Source organism: Pelophylax lessonae (assembly GCF_965119305.1).
Source record: "Pelophylax lessonae genome assembly, chromosome: 1".
Lineage (NCBI taxonomy): Eukaryota > Metazoa > Chordata > Amphibia > Anura > Ranidae > Pelophylax > Pelophylax lessonae.
Genome location: NC_138768.1, coordinates 59,816,620 through 59,839,953, shown reverse-complemented (window position 1 = coordinate 59,839,953; position 23,334 = coordinate 59,816,620). Strand labels below are relative to the sequence as shown.

The following is a 23,334-nucleotide window of genomic DNA, read 5'->3' as shown; positions in this document are numbered from 1 at the left end:
GAAAGTCACACTTGAATGTTATACATGCAACAGTTGTCCAACAGTTGTCCTTTATCTCTGGTCACAGCCAAAGTGGCATCCAAGTTGCACCTATCCAAAGTTGCACTCCAAAGTCGTACGACTTTTGAGTCGAACAAGTGTGAATGCAGCAGAGAGGACACAGATGTAGACAGAGGCTGTTTTGTGTAGCAGAGTCATGTAAATCTCAGGACTGGCTGGACAGAAATACAAATCGCTCATCGTTTAAAACATCTCTTTCATACTGTTTGTCTAGAATTCAGATTTAAGTAGCATTCCTGTGTTTGACACTGCATTACCTGTCACTTCACTTTGGTTGGGATCGTATAATCACAGCTTAATTATTCTCCCATAAATCATATATCTTTACTGTAATTACTGAAATAGAATGTGATTGATCCAGGTCCATCGTCCAATGGGCACGCCTTCCTCCGCACACCCATATATTTGGCTGCACTTCTAAATTTCTTAGAACAGTAATAAGCCATTTCAGCACCAATTTCATGGTGTTGTTCCAGTATTACCGAGCCATATAAACCATTTGAAGAAAGAGAAATGAAGCTGTAATCTTCACTTGTACTTTTACTTTATACTGTGATTATGTGATAAATCTCCTGTCAGCACTTGTGTTGAAATCGATGGTTTCTCTGGTTTTGTACAGCCTTAAGCCATAACTTAATTGTTATGTTTGGAAATCTCTGCATTATTATGCTCATACTAGTTTCTTCCACTTGGAGCCTCAGGTACCGCCTGGCGATCATACCTAACCACAACATAACCATACCTGGATAACATGCAGTCAAACATACTTGTACATGTAGCAGGATTATATAGTAAGACATGCCCGGCGCTAGGAGAAAAGGACTAAGCATAGGGCATACATGACTGGGTGAAAGGGGAATCGTGCAGTAAAGGTCAAGTGGGGGACAAAAGTAGGTGGTCTGTTAGGGGGGTACTTACCTTATTGGTCAGTTGTCCAGGCAGGGGGTGGAGAGATTGAAATATAGGTCCAGGGTAGGAGGGGTCAGGTCAATCTTGAAGGAGAAAGCATGGAAGAAAAGTCTGTGTGTCCGGCTGCTGCGTCTCTGCTTGAATCTGCTAATAGAGGGAGATGAGTGAGTTAGCTGACCTGCTGTCCCGTCTCAGGGATTTTGCTGCGGTGCATGGCTCAGACTGGGTGCAGGGACAGGTGGCCCCTCGCAATTGAGGCCTTCCTCCACACGTGCTAGGAGGTCTAGGCCTCCGGAGCGCTTTAGCCTGGATCGGGCCCCCAGGGCTCAGCGTCGCCATGGGAGCCCCAATAGGGACCCTTCAGCCCCCCCTGCGAAGTGTGCGCCTGCTTCTGCGGGTGGGGAAGCTGGGAGGAATCCCCTTCCTGGACGGAGCCCACGGGGGAGGGACACTCACCTTGCTGCAGCCCGGGTCCCTTCCTCCATCATCGTGCATCCGGGCGGTTCGGCGGGTCTCCCTGGCGATGTTCCAGTCGGGGCATCTGCTCGGCGGGGGAGAGATGGTGCTGCGGGTGCCGGCCTGCTGCCTGGTGCGGCCGGGGGCCCCATCCCTGATCGTGTGGGACGTCGAGTGAGCGGGGGGAGCCGAACGGGTGCCCTGCAGCCGGCTTTGAGGACCTCCAGGCCTGCTCCTAGGCCTGGGAGAGCGGTGGATGTGGAGGAGAGCGGGGCACACGCTGATGACGTCACCAGGAGGCGCGGCTTCAGCTTAAAGGGACCACGTCTGCAGCAGCCTGCTTCTTCAGGATCGAGCTCCAGGCTGGCTGTGAAGAGGAGATCCGTCCAGAGGAGGGGGAAGTCGGCACCGGCGGAGGTTCCAGTCCACAGTCCAGAGGTCGTCCGCTCGGAAGGAGAGGTCAGCAGCTCGGAGGACGGAGAAGTTGTGGATGCTGTTCCTGTCGCTGCGGGGGATGCCGGAGTGGCGTCTGGGGGGCCTTCCAGCCCTGGGCAGCCTGGTGAGTGCTATGTGTCTGTGCTGTCTTCTTCTGTGACGTCTGATGTATTGTCTGGCCCGGGGGGTGGGAGATTGGTCCGGGGTGTTGTGGGGGATGTTTCCGCCCGCGTTGGTCTGGAGGTGTTAGGGAGCCTGCGGGACTTGCTGCGGCGGCTGGAGGCTAGTGCTCTGACGGCCCCTCCCTCGGTGGCGGCATGGGCCCCTCTGGGACAAGGGGTAGCGGTGGGAGGCTCCCGCCCGGGTCAGAGGTCGGCGGTGGCGGGAGCCCAGGCAGGAGTGATGGTGGCGGGCACGCAGACGGAGGAGGCTTCGCTGGCTCCGGTTGCGGCTGCGGTGGACAAGTCCGGGGAGGGTACCAAGGACGGTGACAAGGTAAGGTTGGCGGACGCGGCGAAGTGCGAGGTGTACGTCTGCTTCGAGGGACCGTTGGGGGCTCACCTTAAGCCAGAGGTTCGCGACAAGATCTGGAAAGGTGAATATGTCGAAATTTTTTCCCTGCTCCCGTTGGAGAAGTTTAACCTGGATAGGGTGAAGCCGGACGAAAGCAAGAAGGAGGAGGAAGAGAAGAGGCGGTATCGTACCGCGTACGTTTGCCAATTGGTTGCAGGCTTTTGCAATTTTGGTGAGCGTTATAGGGGAGAAAGCGCCCGAGAATTGCTCAGCATTGTTCTGTTACCTGGATGCGATTGGGGAAGCCCACCGCGTGTACGGGGGGTGGCGTGGTTACGTTACGATGAACAGTTTCGGCAGCGTAAGGCGGTTCGGCCCTCCATCCGGTGGGATCATAAGGATATCGGCCTTTGGATGAAGTTGATGACGTCAGCCCGGGCGGGGGGTCAGTTTTTTCCAGGGGGGGCCGGCGGCACATCGACCTCGGGTTCATCGGCCGATAAGAAAAAAGGGGTCTGTTGGCAGTTCAACGAGGGCACGTTCAAGTTTGGGGGCTCCTGTCGTTTTAAGCACGAATGTTCAGGATGTGGCGGCAGTCACCCTCTGTCCCGTTGCTTCAAACGGGGAAAAGGGCGCAGTGGGGAGGTCGCTGGCAAGAGGGATGACTCCGTTGAGGGTGGCAAGAGGGATGACTCCGGTGAGGGTGGCAAGGATGGCCCCGTTCTTAAGTAGGTACCCCCATCGCGAGGCGGCTGGCAGTCTTGAAGTGGGTTTTCGGGAGGGTTTTAGCACTCCGTGTTCCTTGGGGGGGATTCCACCCTTGGCGGGCAATTTGCGTTCTGCCCGACTTTACCCGGAGGTGGTGACGGAGAAGCTGGCTAAGGAAGTGGCGTTGGGCAGGATGAGTGGGCCTTTTGCTTCGCCCCCCCTGCCAGGGCTGGTGGTTTCTCCGTTGGGGGTGGTCCCCAAGAAAGAACCGGGCAAGTTTCACCTGATTCACCATCTGTCGTATCCGCGGGGTGGTTCCGTTAACGATGGTATTGACCCGCGGGTGTGTGCGGTTACCTATACGTCATTTGATGCAGCCATTTCTTGGGTTTGGAAATATGGCAGGGGGGCTCTGTTGGCTAAGGCCGACGTGGAAGCGGCCTTTCGATTGCTGCCGGTTCATCCCGATAGTATGCACTTGTTGGGGTGCCGTTGGCAAGGGTCCTATTTTGTGGATCGCTGCTTGCCAATGGGCTGTTCCATTTCGTGTGCCTTATTTGAAACCTTTTCTTTCTTTCTGGAGTGGGTGGTTCGGGATGTGTCGGGGGTTAGCTCCATCATCCATTATTTGGATGATTTTTTATGCATAGGGCCCTCGGGCTTGTGCAACACATCGCGGCCCGTTTTGGGGTTCCTTTGGCTTCTGACAAGACAGAGGGCCCTGTGACGGAATTGGTTTTCCTGGGCATTACGATTGACTCTCTGGCCATGGAGTGCAGGTTGCCGTTGGACAAGTTGGTGCTTTTGAGGGAGGAGGTTAGGAATGCGAGCGTTCGTCGCAGGATCACACTGCGGGAGTTGCAGTCCTTACTCGGTAAGTTGAACTTTGCGTGTAGGATAATTCCCATGGGGCGCATTTTTTGTCGCCGTTTGGCTGCGGCCACGTCGGGGGTCCGTGCCCCCAGGCATTCTGTGAGGCTTACCAGGGGGCTTCGGCGGATCTGAGAATTTGGGATGTTTTTCTGGAGTCTTATAATGGCTGCTCGTTGTGGATGGACGGTCCGTTTAGCAACGGGGACTTGGCCCTATTTATGGACGCGGCTGGATCTGCGGGTTATGGGGCATTCTTTCAGGGACAGTGGAGCGCGGAGACATGGCCGGAGTCCTGGGAGGCGGCGGGTTTCCTGCATAACTTGGTGTTGTTGGAGTTGTTTCCTATCGTGGTTTCGGTGGCCCTGTGGGGGGCGGGCTTTGGCAACAAAAAGGTGCGTTTTCATTGCGACAACATGGGGGTGGTGGAAGCGATTAATAACATCTCGGCCTCTTCCCCCCGGTTGTTAGCCTGTTGCGCCATCTGGTACTGTTGTGTCTGCGTTTCAATGTGTTTATTTATGCTGTGCATATTCCGGGTGTTTCTAACAAGGTGGCCGATGCTTTGTCTCGTTTCCAGTGGACCGAGTTTCGTGTGTTGGCACCGGCAGCGGAGCAGCATGGGATTCCCTGTCCACGGGATTTGTGGACGGTCCCCTTGGAGGAGCCGCGAGGCTGATTCGGCGGTCACTGAGCCCTGCGACTTGGGAGGCGTATGTCAGGGCTTGGGCGGAATGGCGTTCCTTTTTGGAGGAGGTAGGGGGGCTGGATTTGGGGGTGGATGTGTCCGCTCTTGTGCTTTACTTTGTGAGTTTGAATTTTGGGCGGGGAGTTTCGGCGGTGGCCATGGATAGAAAACTGGCGGGCCTGGCTTTTTGGTTCAAGTTGGAAGGGGGGGTGGATTTCACCAAGGCTTTTCATGTTCGGCAGGCGGTGAAGGGGTATCGGAAGTGTACCCGGGGCCGCGATTCCCGGCGTCCGGTGTCTTTTTCGGTTTTGGGTGTCATTTTGGGGGAACTGAGCTCTATTTGTTCGTCATCTTATGAGGGCTTGCTGTTCAGGGCGGCCTTCCTGTTGGATTTCTTTGGGGCCTTCCGGATTGGCGAACTAGTTAGTCCATCGATGCGGGTGGCTGGGGGGCTTTTGATGGAGGACATCGTGCGCACGGCCTCCTCGGTTCGGATTCATCTCCGGAGGTCCAAAATGGACCAACAGGGCAGAGGTAAGTGGGTAGAGCTGTTTCGGGGCAATGGTGCTGATGTTTGCCCGGTGGTGTCTTTGGATCGTTTCCTTCAGGTACGGCCTAGGGTCGGGGGCACTTTTTTGATTCATTTGGACGGTTCTTGTCTGTCCAGGTTTCAATTTGTGGCGGTGTTCAGGAAGTGCTTGCTGGCCGGGGGGCTTCGACCCGGCGGCTTATGCATCGGGGCGGCCACGGAGGTTTGGGGTTTGGGGGGAGGACATGGTCAGGCGCATTGGGCGGTGGGAGTCGCAAAGGTTCCGATCTTACGTCAGGCTCCACCTGGTGCAGTAGCCTCCGAAAAGGGGGGGGGGGGGGGCTTTGCTGTGTATGTTTTCTGCGTGATTTTCTCGTCTGTTTTGTTGTTTTGTACGTGTGTTATGGGTGAAGGGTGCACTGTGTTTGTTTCTTTTGCAGGTGTCCGGCAGTGTCTGATTTGGATCCTCTGCCTTTCTTATGTCTTCTGGGAGGCCAGGCGGGCGGAGGTCAGGCCTAACGGTAGACAATTGGGCTTGCCCCGGGAGGATGGCAGGGTTAGGTGGATAGGTGTGCCTGGCATGCTGTGGAGCAGGGTCGTGCCGGAAGTTTCCCGCTTTGCCAGGTTGGACAGGGCCCCTGATGTCCTTGTTTTACACGTGGGCGGGAATGATTTGGGTCTCCGCTGCATGTGTGAGCTGATACGGGATGGGAAGTTTGATTTTTGAGACTTCGCACTTCCTTCCCAGATATGCTGGTGGTGTGGTCTGACATAGTGGCACGCACTTCGTGGCGGTCGGCTAGGTCAGTCGACAAACTCAATAAGGCCCGGATCAAGGTGAACAAGGAGGTGGGGAGGTTCGTCAGTAGGAACGGTGGCTTCGTGGTGCAGCATTTGAAGCTGGAGAGAGATACGTGGCAATTCCTTCGAGGGGATGGGGTTCATCTCAATGCTATTGGCACTGACTTGTGGTTTTTGGGTTTGCAGGACGGGATTCACCGGGCCTTTCGGGTGTGGAGGGGCGAACTAGTGTAAGGTTTCACACTTGTGGCGCTGTGCCGGTTTGGGGTCCTTGACAGGGGTTCAGCAAACTGTTTTTTTGGGAAAAATGGTGGGGACCCATCCGAGGTATGGCATCCTCTAATTGGTACAGGTGGGTGTCTGGGTCAGCTGTGTTAGTCCCCGAGGCGGTGCTTAGCGTCTGGGTAAGTGACTAAGCCAAAATGGTGACCCAGACACAGAAGTTGGTTTTAGATGGTACTGTCAAGGACCTACAAACATGAGTATCTGGGTTATTGTTATTATTGTTACATTGTTATTTTAGTATTTTATATTTTGTTATTTAATAAAAGGCCATGTCGGCGATTTTTACTCCAAGTTGAGTAGTGTGTTTATTATAGTTTAAGTGGGGGGTATTGGGAAGTTAGTAGGTATTTATAGTAGTCCAGCACGGGAGCTCTGATCTACCCAGATCAAGACATGCCCGGCGCTAGGAGAAAAGGACTAAGCATAGGGCATACATGACTGGGTGAAAGGGGAATCGTGCAGTAAAGGTCAAGTGGGGGACAAAAGTAGGTGGTCTGTTAGGGGGGTACTTACCTTATTGGTCAGTTGTCCAGGCAGGGGGTGGAGAGGTTGAAATATAGGTCCAGGGTAGGAGGGGTCAGGTCAATCTTGAAGGAGAAAGCGTGGAAGAAAAGTCCCTCCCTCCCGCCCCTTTTGTTTGTTTTAGTGGGGTTGTCTCTTTTGGGGGGTGTGTAAACTTTTGCTGCTAAAGTAGGTGGTTTGGGGTCCTTGACAGGGGTTCAGCAAACAGTTTTTTTGGGAAAAATGGTGGGGACCCATCCGAGGTATAGCGTCCTCTAATTGGTACAGGTGGGTGTCTGGGTCGGCTGTGTTAGTCCCCGAGGCGGTGCTTAGCGTCTGGGGAAGTGACTAAGCCAAAATGGTGACCCAGACACAGAAGTTGGTTTTAGATGGTACTGTCAAGGACCTACAAACATGAGTATCTGAGTTATTGTTATTATTGTTACATTGTTATTTCAGTATTTTATATTTTGTTATTTAATAAAAGGCCATGTCGGCCATTTTTACTCCAAGTTGAGTAGCGTGTTTATTATAGTTTAAGTGGGGGGTATTGGGAAGTTAGTAGGTATTTATAGTAGTCCAGCACGGGAGCTCTGATCTACCCAGATCAAGTGTTCCTGAATGACACATTTGACATTGCACTGGCCTAAATCATGAAGACATTTCCTTAATTAGCTTGCAATGAAGGTGGTGAATGTGGTGGATCGCAGAGGTTTTGGTATGGTGGGGATGGTGGTCTCCTTCACCTATCCTGGGATTTCTCTGCAGACACAGGAGGCTGGAGTCCCGAAGAAAGCAGAGTGCCAAGGCCATCTGTAAAACACATTGTTATGTGTAGGTTTTCATGGCTTGTTCACAATAGCTGTGTTGGTCTACACCAGCCTTTCTCAACTTTCAGGTTCCTTTAGGGGTGCCTTGACAAAATGCCTAAAAATTACCCAAAAATTGTATACAAGCCAACTGGTAGGTCAATCCTGCTCTTTAGTTACACAAAACCACAGGTTTTTATTGTGACCCAGTGCTGGGACAAGGTCATCTAGTGCCCAGGGCAAAGATTCCAAACTGCCCCCCCCCATTCATGATGTCCAAACTTAGGGTATCCTATGCTCAGCAGTCGCTCACTTGTCAAAATCACTGCCACTATCACTACACCTGTTAGCCTTGTAACAAAAGGAAGGTGACCCTATCTCTACAGTAAACCATTGCACCCAGGGCAACCCCCCCTCCTGCCAGGGGAGGGCTGACAGCCTTAGGCCTAGGGGGCAAGTCCAGTCAAGTGGCCCATTGAACCATCGAAACAGCTCACCATTCATGCCCACCTGGTTTTATAATGGATATTGATGTTATGAAGCAAGACAAACATGATGCAATGTGGTAACATAATTAAATCTTAATAGCAACAAAGGAGGTTTACCAAAAAAATATATGACATTACGTCAGGGCCTAGGAAGCTCCTGTCAGGCAGAAATCACTATGCCTGACAGGGAAGTGACTGTGTTAGTATTGTGCCGACTAGGTGCAGTAGAGTACTCTGCACACTCATACCACTCCTCTGCAGCTCTGCAAATATAACATTGTGTAGCGGCGACCAGCAGCTGTACTCAGTGTCTGGCAAGGGGAGAGAGAGACCCAAAGCGCCGATCTAAGTGTAGCAGTTTAAAACCTTTAATGTAGGATAAAAGCAATATAACCCACAAGAGTGAAGTGGTAACAGGCATCAAGTTATATGTGGAGACCTGGGCATTTCACATCCAGGGGGTCCCTCAGCGGAGCCGGTCCTGGTGCAGGGGAGCGGCGGTCTCCTGTGGGGGACAGGAGACAGTCCTGGTCCGTAGCTGCAGTGGGTTGCTGTTCCGCGTGTGGAGGGGCCTGAAAAAGGAGCACATTCTCCGCAATGCGTCCCCGATTGTCCGAGGCTTTGCACACCAGGAAGTGACGTCAGGGCCCCTCCACACACAGAACAGCAACCCACTGCAGCTACGGACCAGGACTGTCTCCTGTCCCCCACAGGAGACTGCCGCTCCCCTGCACCAGGACCGGCTCTGCTAAGGACTCCAAGGGACCCCCTGGATGTGAAATGCCCAGGACCTCCACATATAACTTGATGCCTGTTACCCCTTCACTCTTGTGAGTTACAGTATATTGCTTTTATCCTACATTAAAGATTTTAAACTGCTACACTTAGATCGGCTCTTTGGGTCTCTCTCTCCCCTTGTATTTCAAACAGAGTTGCTTCTCTCTTCAACCGTCAGCAGCCATCCAAGTGGACCAGAACCTTTTGGACTCTCACTGGAACTATAAAAACCCCCCTTCCCCTCCTCCTCCCATCCCAGCATAGACTGCCCTAGGATCACTGGCATTCTGCTTGCGTCAAATAACCCCCTTTTTTGCTATTTCTTACTCAGTGTCTGGCCCCTACATTAATCCAGCCCTTAGTGCGGCCTTTTTACCCAGAATCAGAGCGGCCCGGGGGGCAATTGCCCCCCTGCCCCCCTTCCCAGTCCTCCCCTGCCTCCTGCCCACCCCTTGTTCCAGCTCAGTTGTGAGCTTAAAACCTTCCAGCCATTGGCGTCCTAACAACCAATGACACATGATAAGGAAGATGTTGGGTGTCGGCATAGCATCCTTGTTTGCCCCTCCCTGCCCCTCTCCGTCAGCACTGGGGTCACATTATCTGAGTGATGGAGTGAAACTGAGGGAGAGGAGAAACAATGGAATACTAGTCAGTACCAACATCTAATGGTGTGTGCCCTACACGTGTCAATGATGCTGTATTATATAAAACTATTAGTTTAGTTTTTTTTTTACATTTTAGAATGGGGTGCCTTTTTTGCATTATTTTAAAGGGTGCTTTGACTAAAAAAAGTTTGGGAAACGCCAGTCTGCACTGCCACAGCCTTGTCCAACTCAGTCCCAACACATAGGTAAGATAAAAAGCCTTGTTCCCTAACATAGCTCTGCAGCAGGGTGGTAGTGAACTGCCATGAAAGGGAACAAGGTTTTTGTCTTTCCTATATGTAGGGACTGCATCAGGCAAGGTTGCAGTGCAGTGGAATGCATATGGTATAAACCACCAGCACTAAAAAATTACAAATTTATAGCAATGTGATTTACAAGCGTAGTACTCGGCTGGCTTTGTGACTCCAGCTTCCTGTGTCTGCATGCAGCACTTTTTTTCCTGATGCAATTGAACTACGCTTCAGAACTGAAAAAAATGTCACGCTGTGACTTTTTATTAAAGTTCTAACAAAAAGAAAGTTTCAGCGCAATCCGCTGTTTGCAACCCATCAGCACTGTTGCCTTCACATCGCACGCCAGTGCACGCTGCTGGTGTAAATCAATCATTAAAGGGCAGTATAGCCCAATTTACAACGATAAGTTAACTGTTCTATCATTTTATTTTTTTTTCTGACCATCAACTGTTCGTTAACAACTTGCCTACTGGGCACTTTTACCTCCTTCCTGCCCAGGCCAATTTTGAGCTTTCAGCGCTGTCTCAATTTTGAATGACATTCATGCAACACTGCACCAAAACAATATTTTTATCATTTTTTTTTTTTCGGTGGCATTCAATCATCACTAGCATTTTCATTTTTTTGCTAAACAAACAAAAAAAGACCAAAAATTGTGAGAAAAAAAGTTTCCTTAGTTTCTGTTAGAAAATTTTGTAAATAAGTAATTTTTCTCCTTCACTGATGTGCGCTGATACGCCTGCACCGATGGGCACTGATTAGGCAGCACTGATGGGCATTGAGGAGGCACCGATGAGGCTGCACTGATAGGTGGCACTGATTGACACTGATAGGCTGCACTGATGGGCACTGATAGGCAGCAATGATGGGCACTGATAGGCGGTAACTGATAGGCAATAATAGGCGGCAATGGTAGGGGCAATGTTAGGCATCACTGATAGGTACTGACAGGCAGCATTGATCTGCACTGATTGACAGCACTGATTGGCACTGGTTGGCAGCACTGGTGGGCACTGTTTGGCAGCACGGGCAGGCACTGTTGGGGCTGTACTGATAATCAGGACACTGATGCTCAGTGCCCTAATTTTCAGTATAGAAGTCCCCTGTGTGGATTTGCCAGTTATCGGCTCTCCTCTCCTCACGTGCTGTCAGTGTGAGAAGAGGAATGACGATTACCGGCAAACCCTGCCCTGTTCACACTGTTATCACCTCAGATTCTACACAGCTGATCACGTGGTAAAAAGCCACCGTGATTGGCTCTTTCCCACAATCTATGATCAGCTGTGTCTCAAGGATACAGCAATCATAGATGCCTACAGATGTGCGCCACAGGGGGTGCACTTGAAATGCGATCAGGGGAGGACGTCAAATGATGCCCTCCCGGCAATGTGCGACTGCACTCTAGCCATCATTCAGCTATAGGGCAGTTATGAAGAGATTAACCACTTGACTTCTGAAAGGTTGTATCCCCTTCATGATCAGGGTATTTTTTTTTTACTATTCAGCACTGTGTTACTTTAACTGGTATCTGCTCGGTCATGCAACACTGTGCTCAAATAAAATGTTTATAATTTATTTTCACATAAATAGAGCTTTATTTTGGAGATATTTGATCACACCTGGATTTTTTTTATTATATAAACAAAAAAAGATCAACAATTTAAAATAAATAATAATAATTCCTGCTTTCGGTTATAAAACATATCCAATAAAATCAAATTTCTTTATAAATTTAGGCCAAAATGTATTCTGAATTTGTAAAAATGTATCACTGCCGGTGTACAGAGTTCTGTAGGTTTGTAAACACAGAACTCTGTGCTGTAATTGACTACAACAGATCAGCAGGTATAGAGCCAAAATCATTGGCTGAAACCTGCTTACAAACTCATGCTGTGTCCAATCATAGCACAGGTCACCATGCAGGTACGCCCAAAAACCCAGGAAACAGGTGGAGACATACAGGTACATTGCCTAGCCTGTAGCTGCCGCCTGCTGGAAGTAAAAGCAGACATTTAATACATATATCAAATTACCAGTTCTTAGACGTGGTGGCTGCATTTGTTTTCTTTTTTTAGCTTTCTCTAATTTTCACCTGGTGATCTGGCCAGTAAATTCGTTGTTTTTCAACATAGCAAGCTCTCTTGCAAATGTATTAGTTACAGGAACGAGGCAAACAATATAACACTGACAGAGGTGCTTATGTCTCTTGGGTATGTCTCTACCAGCTTTGCACATCTAGAGAGTGAAATTGTTGCCCATTCTTCTTTGCTAAATAGCTCAAGCTCTGTCAGATTGGATGGTCTGTGAACAGCAATTTTCAAGTCTTGCCACAGATTCTCAAATGGATTTAGGTCTGGATTTTGACTGGGCCATTCTAACACATGAATATGTTTTGATCTAAACCATTCCATTGTAGCTCTGGCTGTATGTTTAGGGTTGTTGTCCTGCTGGAAGGTGAACCTCTGCCCCAGTCTCAAGTCTTTTGCAGACTCTAACAGATTTTCTAATAAGATTGCCCTGTATTTGGCTCCATTCATCTTCCCATCAACTCTGACCACCTTCCCTGACCCTGATAAAGAAAAGCTTTCCCACAACATGATGTTGCAACCACATTTCACGGTGGGGATGGTGTGTTCAGGGCAGGGGCGTAACTACAGGGGTTGCAATCGCAACCGGGCCCCATGCTCAAGGGGGCCCATGTGGCTCCCCTGTACACCTGAATAGGAGGGGCGGCGGGGGCAGCATGTAGAGAAATCACTGTCCTCCTTTTTCCTTCTGTAGCTGCAGGAGGAAAATGGAGGAGATTGGTTCCTCTGTACGCTGCCCTTTGTACACTTCTCCTATCCAGTATACTTGTGTTCTGCTGTCTCTGGTGTCTCTGGGCCCCTGTGTGCTCCCCTGGTCCCCCCCCCCTTCTGTGCTCCCCCCCCCCTTCAGAATTCTTCCTTCCCTCACCATAATAAAGGGCCCCGCAACTAGAGTAAAGGGCGCCAGGGGTCCAGGGGGCCCTTCATGGTTTCTTGCACCGGGGCCCTGAAGGTTCTAGTTACGCCTCTGGTTCAGGGTGATCTGCAGGGTTCATTTTCCACCACACATAGCGTTTTGCTTTTAGGTCAAAAAGTTACATTTTGGTCTCATCTGACCAGAGCACCTTCTTCCACATGTTTGCTGTGTCCCCCCACATGGCTTCTCGCAAACTGCAAATGGGACTTCTTATGGCTTTCTTTCAACAATGGCTTTCTTCTTGCCACTCTTCCATAAAGGCAGATTTGTGGAGTGCATGACTAAGGCTCCATATACACGGGACGTTAGAAAAAACGTCCTGCAAAGCTATTTCTGACGCCGGGAAAAAGCAACTGTTAAACGTGCTTTCAGTAGCTTTTTCCATTTGCATTATTGCACGTTTGGCCACGTTGCCACGTTGGCGATTATGCCGGTCTCCGGTCTCTGCAGCTTATTATATAGCCATTAGGGACGTGGCCCCCGATGACGTCATCGGGAGGCCCCGCCCCCTCGTGTCACAGATGACGTAGTCGGAGGAGGACCGGAGGAAGAAGAAGAGCCGACAGCAAAAGGGCAGAAGACCGGAGAGGAGAAGAAAAGAAGAGAGGACAGCAGAAGACCCCGGAGAGGAGAACACAAGAAGAGCGGACAGCAAAAGAGCAGAAGACCCCGGAGAGGAGAAGACCCCGAAGAGCCGGATGAAGATTTTTAATAAACTTTCCAAAACGTCTCCTGTTGTTATTTCCATACACTGCCTTTTATGTGGTGAATGAGTAGGGGTACAGTGTACCCCATACCCATTCACATAGGAAGGGGGTCCGGGATCCGATGAGCCCCCTGCCCGCAGACCCCCACAACCACCGGCCAGGGTTGTGGGGATGAGGCCCTTGTCCTCATCAACATGGGGGCAAGGTGCTTTGAGGTGGGGGGTGCAGAGCTCCCCCTGCCCCAAAGCACCAACACCCCCCCATGTTGAGGGCATGTGGTCCAGGGGGGGTGGGGCCGCTCGCTCGTCCCCTCCCCCTTCCTGGCCTGCCGGGCTGAATGCTCGGATAAGGGTCCGGTATGGATTTTGGGGGGGACCCCACGCCGTTTTTTCGGTGTGGGGCTACCCTCAAATTCCATACCGGACCCGAAGGGCCTGGTTTGGATCCTGGGGGGGGCCCCCATGCAGTTTTTTTTCCCATTTTTGGCGTGGAGTTCCCCCTCAAGATTCTCACAGTGCAGGTCGCGCCGCAAGTCGGATCCGACTTGCGGTGCGACTTCCATTCAAATCAATAGGCTCCCATAGGGAACCATTGATTTTGAATGGAAGAAAAAAAACGTAGAACGTGGCTGAACGTAGGTTCATCACGTTAAGTCACGTTTAGTCACGTTCGGCCGCGTTTCTGCGTTTGAAACGCTGGGAAACACACGTTCGAACGCAAATAATTGCGTTCTAAAAAAAATCCCTGAACGCAACTGCCTGCAAACGACCATGTGTACATGGACAGATAAGATAACATGGAGCTGTGTTCAGGGGCTTATGAAAAAAACGCCCAACTGCTCCTAAACGGCCATTTCCAGCGTCCCGTGTACATGGACCCTAATAGTTGTCCTGTGGACAGATTCTCCCACCTGAGCTGTGGATCTCTGCAGCTCCTCCAGAGTTACCATGGGCCTCGTGGCTGCTTTTCTGATTAATGCTCTCCTTGCCCGGCCTTTCAATTAAGGTGGATGGCCATGTCTTGGTAGGTTTGCAGTTGGGCCATACTCTTTCCATTTTCGGATGATGGATTGAACAGTGCTCCATGAGATGTTCAAAGCTTGGGATATTTTTTTTATAACCTAACCCTGTGCTTTAAACTTCTCCACAACTTTATCCCTGACCTGTCTGGTGTGTTCCTTGGCCTTCATGATGCTGTTTGTTCACAAAGGTTCTCTAATAAACCTCTGAGGGCTTCACAGAAATGCTATAATTATACTGAGATTAAATTACACACAGGTAGATTCCATTTACTAATTAGGTGACTTCTCAACAGGGGCGTACCGTGGGGTTGGCCAGAACGTTGGTGAATTACTGCTCCTCCGTGCAGCCGGCGCCCCCCCCTTTTTTTCACCTCGCCTTCCGTTCCGTCCATAATATACAGCTTTAATGACTGTGATCCCCTGCTTCGCCCCCTGCTGTGTTTGTAATGGATGGTGTCTGTCCCCGCCCACCAGGCTGCTCGTGGACACTGGACAAGTGCTGCCCTTGAGATGAGCGGGAGATGCTGCTGCTGATCCGAGGTGAGGGGGGAGCGGGAGCGCGCCCGGTGACAAGTTCACTGGGGGGGGGGGGTGGGTAGTGTGTGTCTGCAGGCAGTGCAGGGAGCCACTCCGTGATGCTGTGTGAGGTACAATGGACAGAGAGTGTGCAGATCGGTATATGTGATCTCTGGGGAGGAGGTCCTCTGGCTCTGCCCATTGTGTGTCTGGGAGAACTCCATACGGTGCACTGCACACAATGTCACCCCCCCCCCCCAACTCCTTGTCACCTGCCCTCTCTCTCTCTGTCACCTACCCTCTCTCTCTCTCTCTGTCACCTGCCCTCTCTCTCTGTCACCTGCCCTCTCTCTCTCTGTCACCTACCCTCTCTCTCTGTCACCTACCCTCTCTCTCTCTGTCACCTGCCCTCTCTCTCTTTGTCACCTACCCTCTCTCTCTCTCTCTGTCACCTGCCCTCTCTCTCTCTCTGTCATCTACCCTCTCTCTCTCTGTCACCTGCCCTCTCTCTCTTTGTCACCTGCCCTCTCTCTCTCTGTCATCTACCCTCTCTCTCTCTGTCACCTACCCTCTCTCTCTCTCTGTCACCTACCCTCTCTCTCTCTGTCACCTGCCCGCTCTCTCTTTGTCACCTACCCTCTCTCTCTCTCTGTCACCTGCCCTCTCTCTCTCTGTCATCTACCCTCTCTCTCTCTCTGTCACCTACCCTCTCTCTCTCTGTCACCTGCCCTCTCTCTCTCTGTCACCTACCCTCTCTCTCTGTCACCTACCCTCTCTCTCTCTGTCACCTGCCCTCTATCTCTTTGTCACCTACCCTGTCTCTCTCTGTCACCTGCCCTCTCTCTCTGTCACCTGCCCTCTCTCTCTTTGTCACCTACCCTCTCTCTCTCTGTCACCTACCTCTCTCTCTCTGTCACCTACCCTCTCTCTCTCTCTGTCACCTGCCCTCTCTCTCTGTCACCTGCCCCCTCTCTCTCTCTGTCACCTGCCCCCTCTCTCTCTCTGTCACCTGCCCCCTCTCTCTCTGTCACCTGCCCCCTCTCTCTCTCTGTCACCTGCCCTCTCTCTCTCTGTCACCTGCCCCCTCTCTCTCTGTCACCTGCCCCCTCTCTCTCTGTCACCTACCCTCTCTCTCTCTGTCACCTACCCTCTCTCTCTCTGTCACCCCCCCCACTCCTTGTCACCTGCCCTCTCTCTCTGTCACCCCCCCCACTCCTTGTCACCTGCCCTCTCTCTCTCTCTCTGTCACCTGCCCTCTCTCTCTCTCTCTGTCACCTGCCCTCTCTCCCTGTCACCTGCCCTCTCTCTCTCTCTGTCACCTGCCCCCTCTCTCTCTGTCACCTGCCCCTCTCTCTCTCTGTCACTCTGTCACCTGCCCCCTCTCTCTCTGTCACCTGCCCCCTCTCTCTCTGTCACCTGCCCCCTCTCTCTCTCTGTCACCTGCCCCCTCTCTCTCTCTGTCACCTGCCCCCTCTCTCTCTCTGTCACCTGCCCCCTCTCTCTCTGTCACCTGCCCCCTCTCTCTCTGTCACCTGCCCCCTCTCTCTCTGTCAACTACCCTCTCTCTCTCTGTCACCTACCCTCTCTCTCTCTGTCACCCCCCCCCCCCCACTCCTTGTCACCTGCCCTCTCTCTCTCTCTCTCTCTCTCTCTCTCTCTGTCACCTGCCCTCTCTCTCTCTCTGTCACCTGCCCTCTCTCTCTCTGTCACCTGCCCCCTCTCACTCTGTCACCTGCCCCCTCTCACTCTGTCACCTGCCCCCTCTCTCTCTCTGTCACCTGCCCCCTCTCTCTCTCTCTGTCACCTGCCCCCTCTCTCTCTGTCACCTGCCCTCTCTCTCTCTGTCACCTGCCCTCTCTCTTTCTCTCTGTCATCCCTTCTCTCTGTTACCCCCACTCTCTGTAATCTGTAACCCCCCCCCCGTCTCTCTCTGTCAACCTCTCTCTCCTTTGGGGGGGGGGCGCCGATACAGTTCCTCGCCAAGGGCGCTGGAGACCCTAGGTACGCCTCTGCTTCTCAAGGCAATTTATTCCACCAGATTTTAGTTAGGGGTATCAGAGTAAAGGTGGCTGAATAGAAATATGCGTCACACTTTTCAGATATTTATTTGTAAAAAAACATTTATCATTTTCCTTTAACTTCACAATTATGTGCCACTTTGTGTTGGTCTATCAAATAAAATCCTAATAAAATACATGACTAGGGTAGTTCCCACCTGTTTAATCATATTACCTGGATCAGTACCCAACACCACCCCCCTTTACCTTTAACCACTTGCCGTCTGTTCACTAGAGCTCTACTGCTGCAAAGTGGCTGTTGTAGGTCTGATGACATAGACCTACGTCAGCAGACACTCCCCCTTCTCCATTATCATTATTCAGTCACAGCGGGAGTCGGGCCAGGGGAGGAGAGGCGGCGATCGCCGCTGCTCTTCCCCGATCATCGGGGAATCGAGTGTGGAGATCCGCCCGCTTGTGTAAGCAAAGCGGGCGGATCTCCAAAGTGACAGGCAGGGACAGATTGCAGGGTTCAGCATAGCTGATCATGCGATCTGTCCTTGAGTCACTCAGTCACCTCCCCCCACACATGTCAGTAAGCACCAGGCATACACTAACCCCTCCCTCTCCAATAAAATTAACCCCTTCCCTGCCAGTGTCATTGTTACAGTAACAGTGCATATGTATAGCACTGATTACTGTAGTAATGTCATTGATAACCCCAAAAGTGTAAAAAATGTCAGTCAACGGTCCGATCTGTCCGCCGCAATGTCGCAGTCCCTCAAAAAAAAAAAAAAAAATCGCAGATCACCATTACTCTTTAAAAAAAAAAACACCAAAAACTACAGAAATCTTTCCCTTAGTTAGTAAACGCAATAACTTTTGCGCAAACCAATCAAAATATGCTTATTGCGATTTTTTTTACCAAAAATATGTAGCAGAAAACAAATTGGCCTAAAATGATAAAAAATTGTGATTTTTACATTTTTTTGGGTGGAATTTCATATAAAAAAATTTGAAAAATATTGTTATTTTTTTAAAATTGTCGCTCTTTTTTTGTTTATAGCGCAAAAAGTAAAAATCGCACAGGTAATCAAATACCACCAAAAGAAAGCTCTGTTTGTGGGGAAAAAAAGGACGTAAATTTTGTTTGGGTACAGCTTCGCATGACCACGCAATTTTCAGTTAAAGTCGCACAGCGCCGAATCGCAAAAAGTGGCCCAGACGTAAGACAGCAAAATCCTCCGGTGGTAAAGTGGTTAAATGACAACACTAACTCAGCATTGGGATTGAATGGCCGCTTCGGCCTTTTATTAAACAAAACCATAAATAACAGAAAAACCAAAAACAGTCAAAGCAATCCAGATCAAAGAATGGTTGCAGATCCTTGACGATACCATCTCCCACAACTTTGGAATCTGTGGTAACATTAAGTTACATTCTGTCCCCAGCAGCTAAAACACCGCCTCGAGGACTATCCTAACTGACCACAGACCCCTACCACCTTACACTACCCAGTTGGTCTAGACTGAACCAGACCAACCATAGGACTCCATACCTGAGATAGGTCCCACCATTTTATCGCTCGACACCATGTTTTGGACCCTCGTCAAGGTTTCTCCTATGATCTCCATTCTGCAGAGGAAGCCCATTCACTTCTCCCCTCCAACGACTCTCTCTCCTGCTCCTCCCCATCACCTTGTCTGCTCTGCCAATAAGGTAAATGTCCTGACCTCTCATATCCCAACAACTAATTTAACCCCCTACTGCCTGGTTTTCCTTCCACCCTGTCATGTATGCCCTATGCTTATCATTTCCTTCAAGCTCCAGGCATATCTTGTATGTTTTTGGTTATAATGTGACAAAATGTGGAAAATTTCAAGGGGTATGAATACATTTTCAAGGCACTGTAACTGCTTAAAAAGTGTTAGCTTGAATTTTTCTTCAATTTCTTAGTGTACCTAAATCTGCTAGTACATCTAACACTCCCCTCCCCCCAGACTGACAATGCTGCTATCTAAAGGTGCCCCTGTGCTCCTTAATTAATAGTGGAGGCACTCTAATACAGGAGGTGTGTTACTGGCCAGATCATCGGGTGAAAACAGAAGGGAAAAGCCTAAAAAAGAACTGTTGCAACCATCACATCTAAAGATTGTTTTGGGTTTAATACCACTTTAAGGTCCCTAAAAGAATCTGCTGGTTGAAGAGTATCTTACTGTAGCTATACATGTGAACACGATTATCTGAAAAGTGCATCAATTGCAGAAATTTTTTTTTAATATTGGATAAAGCGGGGAAGATGTGGGGTACAGATCTCTGTAATCGAGCCCATATTGGTTGAAACATTCAGGAGGACCAATCCTAGACATTGCTGCAGGGTGACAGCTCTGTCTCCACTTACTTTGCAGAGATGGAACTGTCAGAACTCTGCTCTCCTCTATTGGAGATCGGATGAAAACAGACCGCCCGTCCGTTTTCATCTGATCCGATCCTCCAGACAGATGGTAAATAGGGTTTCCTTCCGCCTGGATTTCATGGATTATATTGGATCGGAGAGCAGTGGGTGTCACGGACATGTCACCCCTGATATCCACTGCTCCATAAAGGTGTATGGAGCATCGGATCAGGTTCGCCTCAAAACACTGACAGGGGGATCTGATCGGAAAGCCCGTGTGAAAGGGGTCTTAGGGTGCCATTTAATTTGAGCCCACTGCAGTTTTTTTACTATGCATTGCTATAAATTGCACATTTTACCATGCATTACTGTAACATACAACTGTGAAGGCTTTTATTCTTGCTTTGAAGAGATTTATAGTCACTTCCTGTTAAGGAAGCAAAAGAAAGTCTCTTCTATAGAACAACCAATAATAAACTGACAGAAGTTTTAAACCCAACACCATTTTGCAAAGAGTTATAAGAATAAAGTGTAATACTTGCCTTATTTCTTGCTCCATTAGGGTACTTCTAGTGGTGTGAATGGTCCTCTAAAGCCTTGTCTCTCAAGCATTACTGGTTTCAGTCGCACTTCTGCTTCCTCCACGTACCATGCAGGGTTAATAACCAGCATTGTACATAACAGCCAGAGCAGGGGTAAGGTAAGTAATGCAACCTTCTCATCTCCTCCTAGATGTAACAAGCATTTAAACCTTGCATTGCGGTGGGCCCCAACTGCAAGGTTTTTTTGTTCCAGAGTTGGGTTTTAACTATTCACTACCATATACCTATCATATTTACTCATGATATAGGCAGCATGTTTAGTAACATTGCTGATGTTAATTTTCGCTCTGTAAAATTCTGCTTAGACTGACTAAAGAAATACAATTTCTTTGTGGCTTATTCATTTTATTTCAGTTGTTCAACAAATGTAGTAAATGCAATGTCTATAATACAGATAGCCATTAGAGGGCAGACCTACATATCTGCATATAAAATACATGCATAAAATATAGAACGTCAGTTATATACAAAATGTGGAAAAGACATAAAAAAAATCTTTAAACATTAATAAAATTAAATAATAACTACGATTAAATCTAATGTGCAAATTGCTTTTAGGTATTAAATAAAGTGGGGAAGGTTTAGGACCTCTGCCATGTAACTTCACTAGAGAGATTGCCCCTTTTTCCCTGTCCTGGTGACCATGCAGGTCAGACACTCCCCAGTGGGCAACATGCAGCTATAAAAAAAAAAAAAAAATTGAATCCTCCCTTCTTTACTTAAAAAGTAATTACTGTATATTGCTAATAGTCTTTTTTAAGCAAAAAGGTGCTGCGGAAATCACCAGGTAATATTGCAGGTGTAGTGAGTGATGTAAATAACCAGCTTCTGTAGAATATATTTGTTGAGAATAGTCTTCCCCTTATTTTCAGTTTTAGGCCCCTTTTAACACACGCTGTCCGTTTTTCATCTATCCGTTGACGGATGAAAAACTGACATCAATGCATCTCTATGGAAAAACAGATGTAAATGGATGATCATCCATTTACATCAGTTTAAATCCGCATCCGTCATCATCCGTTTTTTTAAACTGATCAAAGCTCTATTTTTCTTTAGTTAAAAACACAGATCGGACGAAAAAGTATGTAAACTGACAAATGGTAAGCTTTTCATCCATTTTTGCATTGAGAGTGGATGTAAAAAAACTGAAGAAAAACTGATGAGCACTGATGAAAAATGGAGGAGCACTGAAGAAAAACTGATAAATACTTCATCCATTTTGTCATGATTGAACTGATGAAATGAACGGTCCGCATGTGTGAAAGGGGCCTTAGAATTGCAGGGATAAGTAGTTTAGAAGTCATGAAGTTACTAACCATAATAATAATAATAACCACCACCACCACCATCATCAACAGTGGCGATAATAGAGGTTACTGTAACCTCAAAAGTTGTAGGTGCAACTGTTGCTGGGGATGTTGTGGTGGTAACAGGTGTTGTTGTAGCTGTGGTGGGGACTGTTGTAGTAGTTGGTGTTACTGTAGTTACCTGTGTTGTTGAGGGAGTTGTTGTGGTTATGACAGGTGTTGTTGTAGGTGCAGTTGTAATAGTTGGTGTTACTGTAGTCACCTGTGTTGTTGAGGGTATAGTTGTGGTGGTAATAGGTGTTGTTGTAGCTGTGGTGGGGACTGTTGTGGTGGTTGGTGTTACTGTAGTCACCTGTGTTGTTGAGGGAGTTGTTGTGGTTATGACGGGTGTTGTTGTAGGGGCAGTTGTACTAGTTGGTGTTAGTGTAGTAGTCTGAGTTGTTGAGGGGATAGAGGTGGTGGTAACGGGTGTTGTTGTAGCTGTGGTGGGGATTGTTGTGGTAGTTGGTGTTGCTGTAGTCACCTGTGTTGTTGGGGGAGTTGTTGTGGTTATGACGGGTGTTGTTGTAGGGGCAGTTGTACTAGTTGGTGTTAGTGTAGTAGTCTGTGTTGTTGAGGGAATTGTTGTGGTGGTAACCGGCGTTGTTGTAGCTGTGGTGGGTACTGTTGTGGTAGTTGGTGCTACTGTAGTTACCTGTGTTGTTAAGGGAGTTGTTGTGGTTATGACAGGTGTTGTTGTAGGGGCAGTTGTAATAGTTGGTGTTACTGTAGTCACCTGTGTTGTTGAGGGTATAGTTGTGGTGGTAATAGGTGTTGTTGTAGCTGTGGTGGGGACTGTTGTGGTGGTTGGTGTTACTGTAGTCACCTGTGTTGTTGAGGGAGTTGTTGTGGTTATGACGGGTGTTGTTGTAGGGGCAGTTGTACTAGTTGGTGTTAGTGTAGTAGTCTGAGTTGTCGAGGGGATGGAGGTGGTGGTAACGGGTGTTGTTGTAGCTGTGGTGGGGATTGTTGTGGTAGTTGGTGTTGCTGTAGTCACCTGTGTTGTTGGGGGAGTTGTTGTGGTTATGACGGGTGTTGTTGTAGGGGCAGTTGTACTAGTTGGTGTTAGTGTAGTAGTCTGTGTTGTTGAGGGAATTGTTGTGGTCGTAACCGGCGTTGTTGTAGCTGTGGTGGGTACTGTTGTGGTAGTTGGTGCTACTGTAGTTACCTGTGTTGTTAAGGGAGTTGTTGTGGTTATGACAGGTGTTGTTGTAGGGGCAGTTGTACTAGTTGGTGTTAGTGTAGTAGTCTGTGTTGTTGAGGGGATTGTTGTGGTGGTAACAGGCGTTGTTGTAGCTGTGGTGGTTACTGTTGTGGTAGTTGGTGTTACTGTAGTTACCTGTGTTGTTGGAGGAGTTGTTGTGGTTATGACAGGTGTTGTTGTAGGGGCAGTTGTACTAGTTGGTGTTAGTGTAGTAGTCTGTGTTGTTGAGGGGATAGTTGTGGTGGTAACAGGCGTTGTTGTAGCTGTGGTGGGTACTGTTGTGGTAGTTGGTGTTACTGTGGTTACCTGTGTTGTTGAGGGAATTGTTGTGGTTATGATGGGTGTTGTTGTAGGGGCAGTTGTACTAGTTGGTGTTAGTGTAGTAGTCTGTGTTGTTGAAGGGATAGTTGTGGTGGTAACAGGTGTTGTTGTAGCTGTGGTGGGTACTGTTGTGGTAGTTGGTGTTACTATAGTCACCTGTGTTGTTGAGGGCATAGTTGTGGTTGTAACGGGTGTTGTTGTAGCTGTGGTGGGGACTGTTGTGGTAGTTGGTGTTACTGTAGTCACTTGTGTTGTTGAGGGAGTTGTTGTGGTTATGACGGGTGTTGTTGTAGGGGCAGTTGTAATAGTTGGTGTTACTGTACTCACCTGTGTTGTTGAGGGGATAATCGTGGTGGTAATGGGTGTTGTTGTATCTGTGTTGGGGACTGTTGTGGTAGTTGGTGTTACTGTAGTCACCTGTGTTGTTGAGGGAATTATGGTTATGATGGGTGTTGTTGTAGGGGCAGTTGTACTAGTTGGTGTTACTGTAGTCAC

The 23,334-nt window shown here is 49.1% G+C and overlaps 1 protein-coding gene across 1 annotated transcript in view; it reads right to left on the bottom strand.

The window, feature by feature from the left end:
• Positions 1-21,279: 21,279 nt before the first annotated feature.
• Positions 21,280-23,334, bottom strand: part of LOC309569661 (uncharacterized protein) — a gene marked incomplete at its 3' end in the record, with an annotated part of 57,844 nt that continues 55,789 nt past the window's right edge. Inside the window, exons 13-14 of the mRNA XM_082275599.1 lie at positions 22,996-23,256; positions 21,280-22,952 (exon numbers count right to left, since the gene is read on the bottom strand). Coding sequence (XP_082131725.1) covers positions 21,280-22,952; positions 22,996-23,256 — 1,934 coding nt within the window. The remainder of the gene's footprint in view (positions 22,953-22,995; positions 23,257-23,334) is intronic.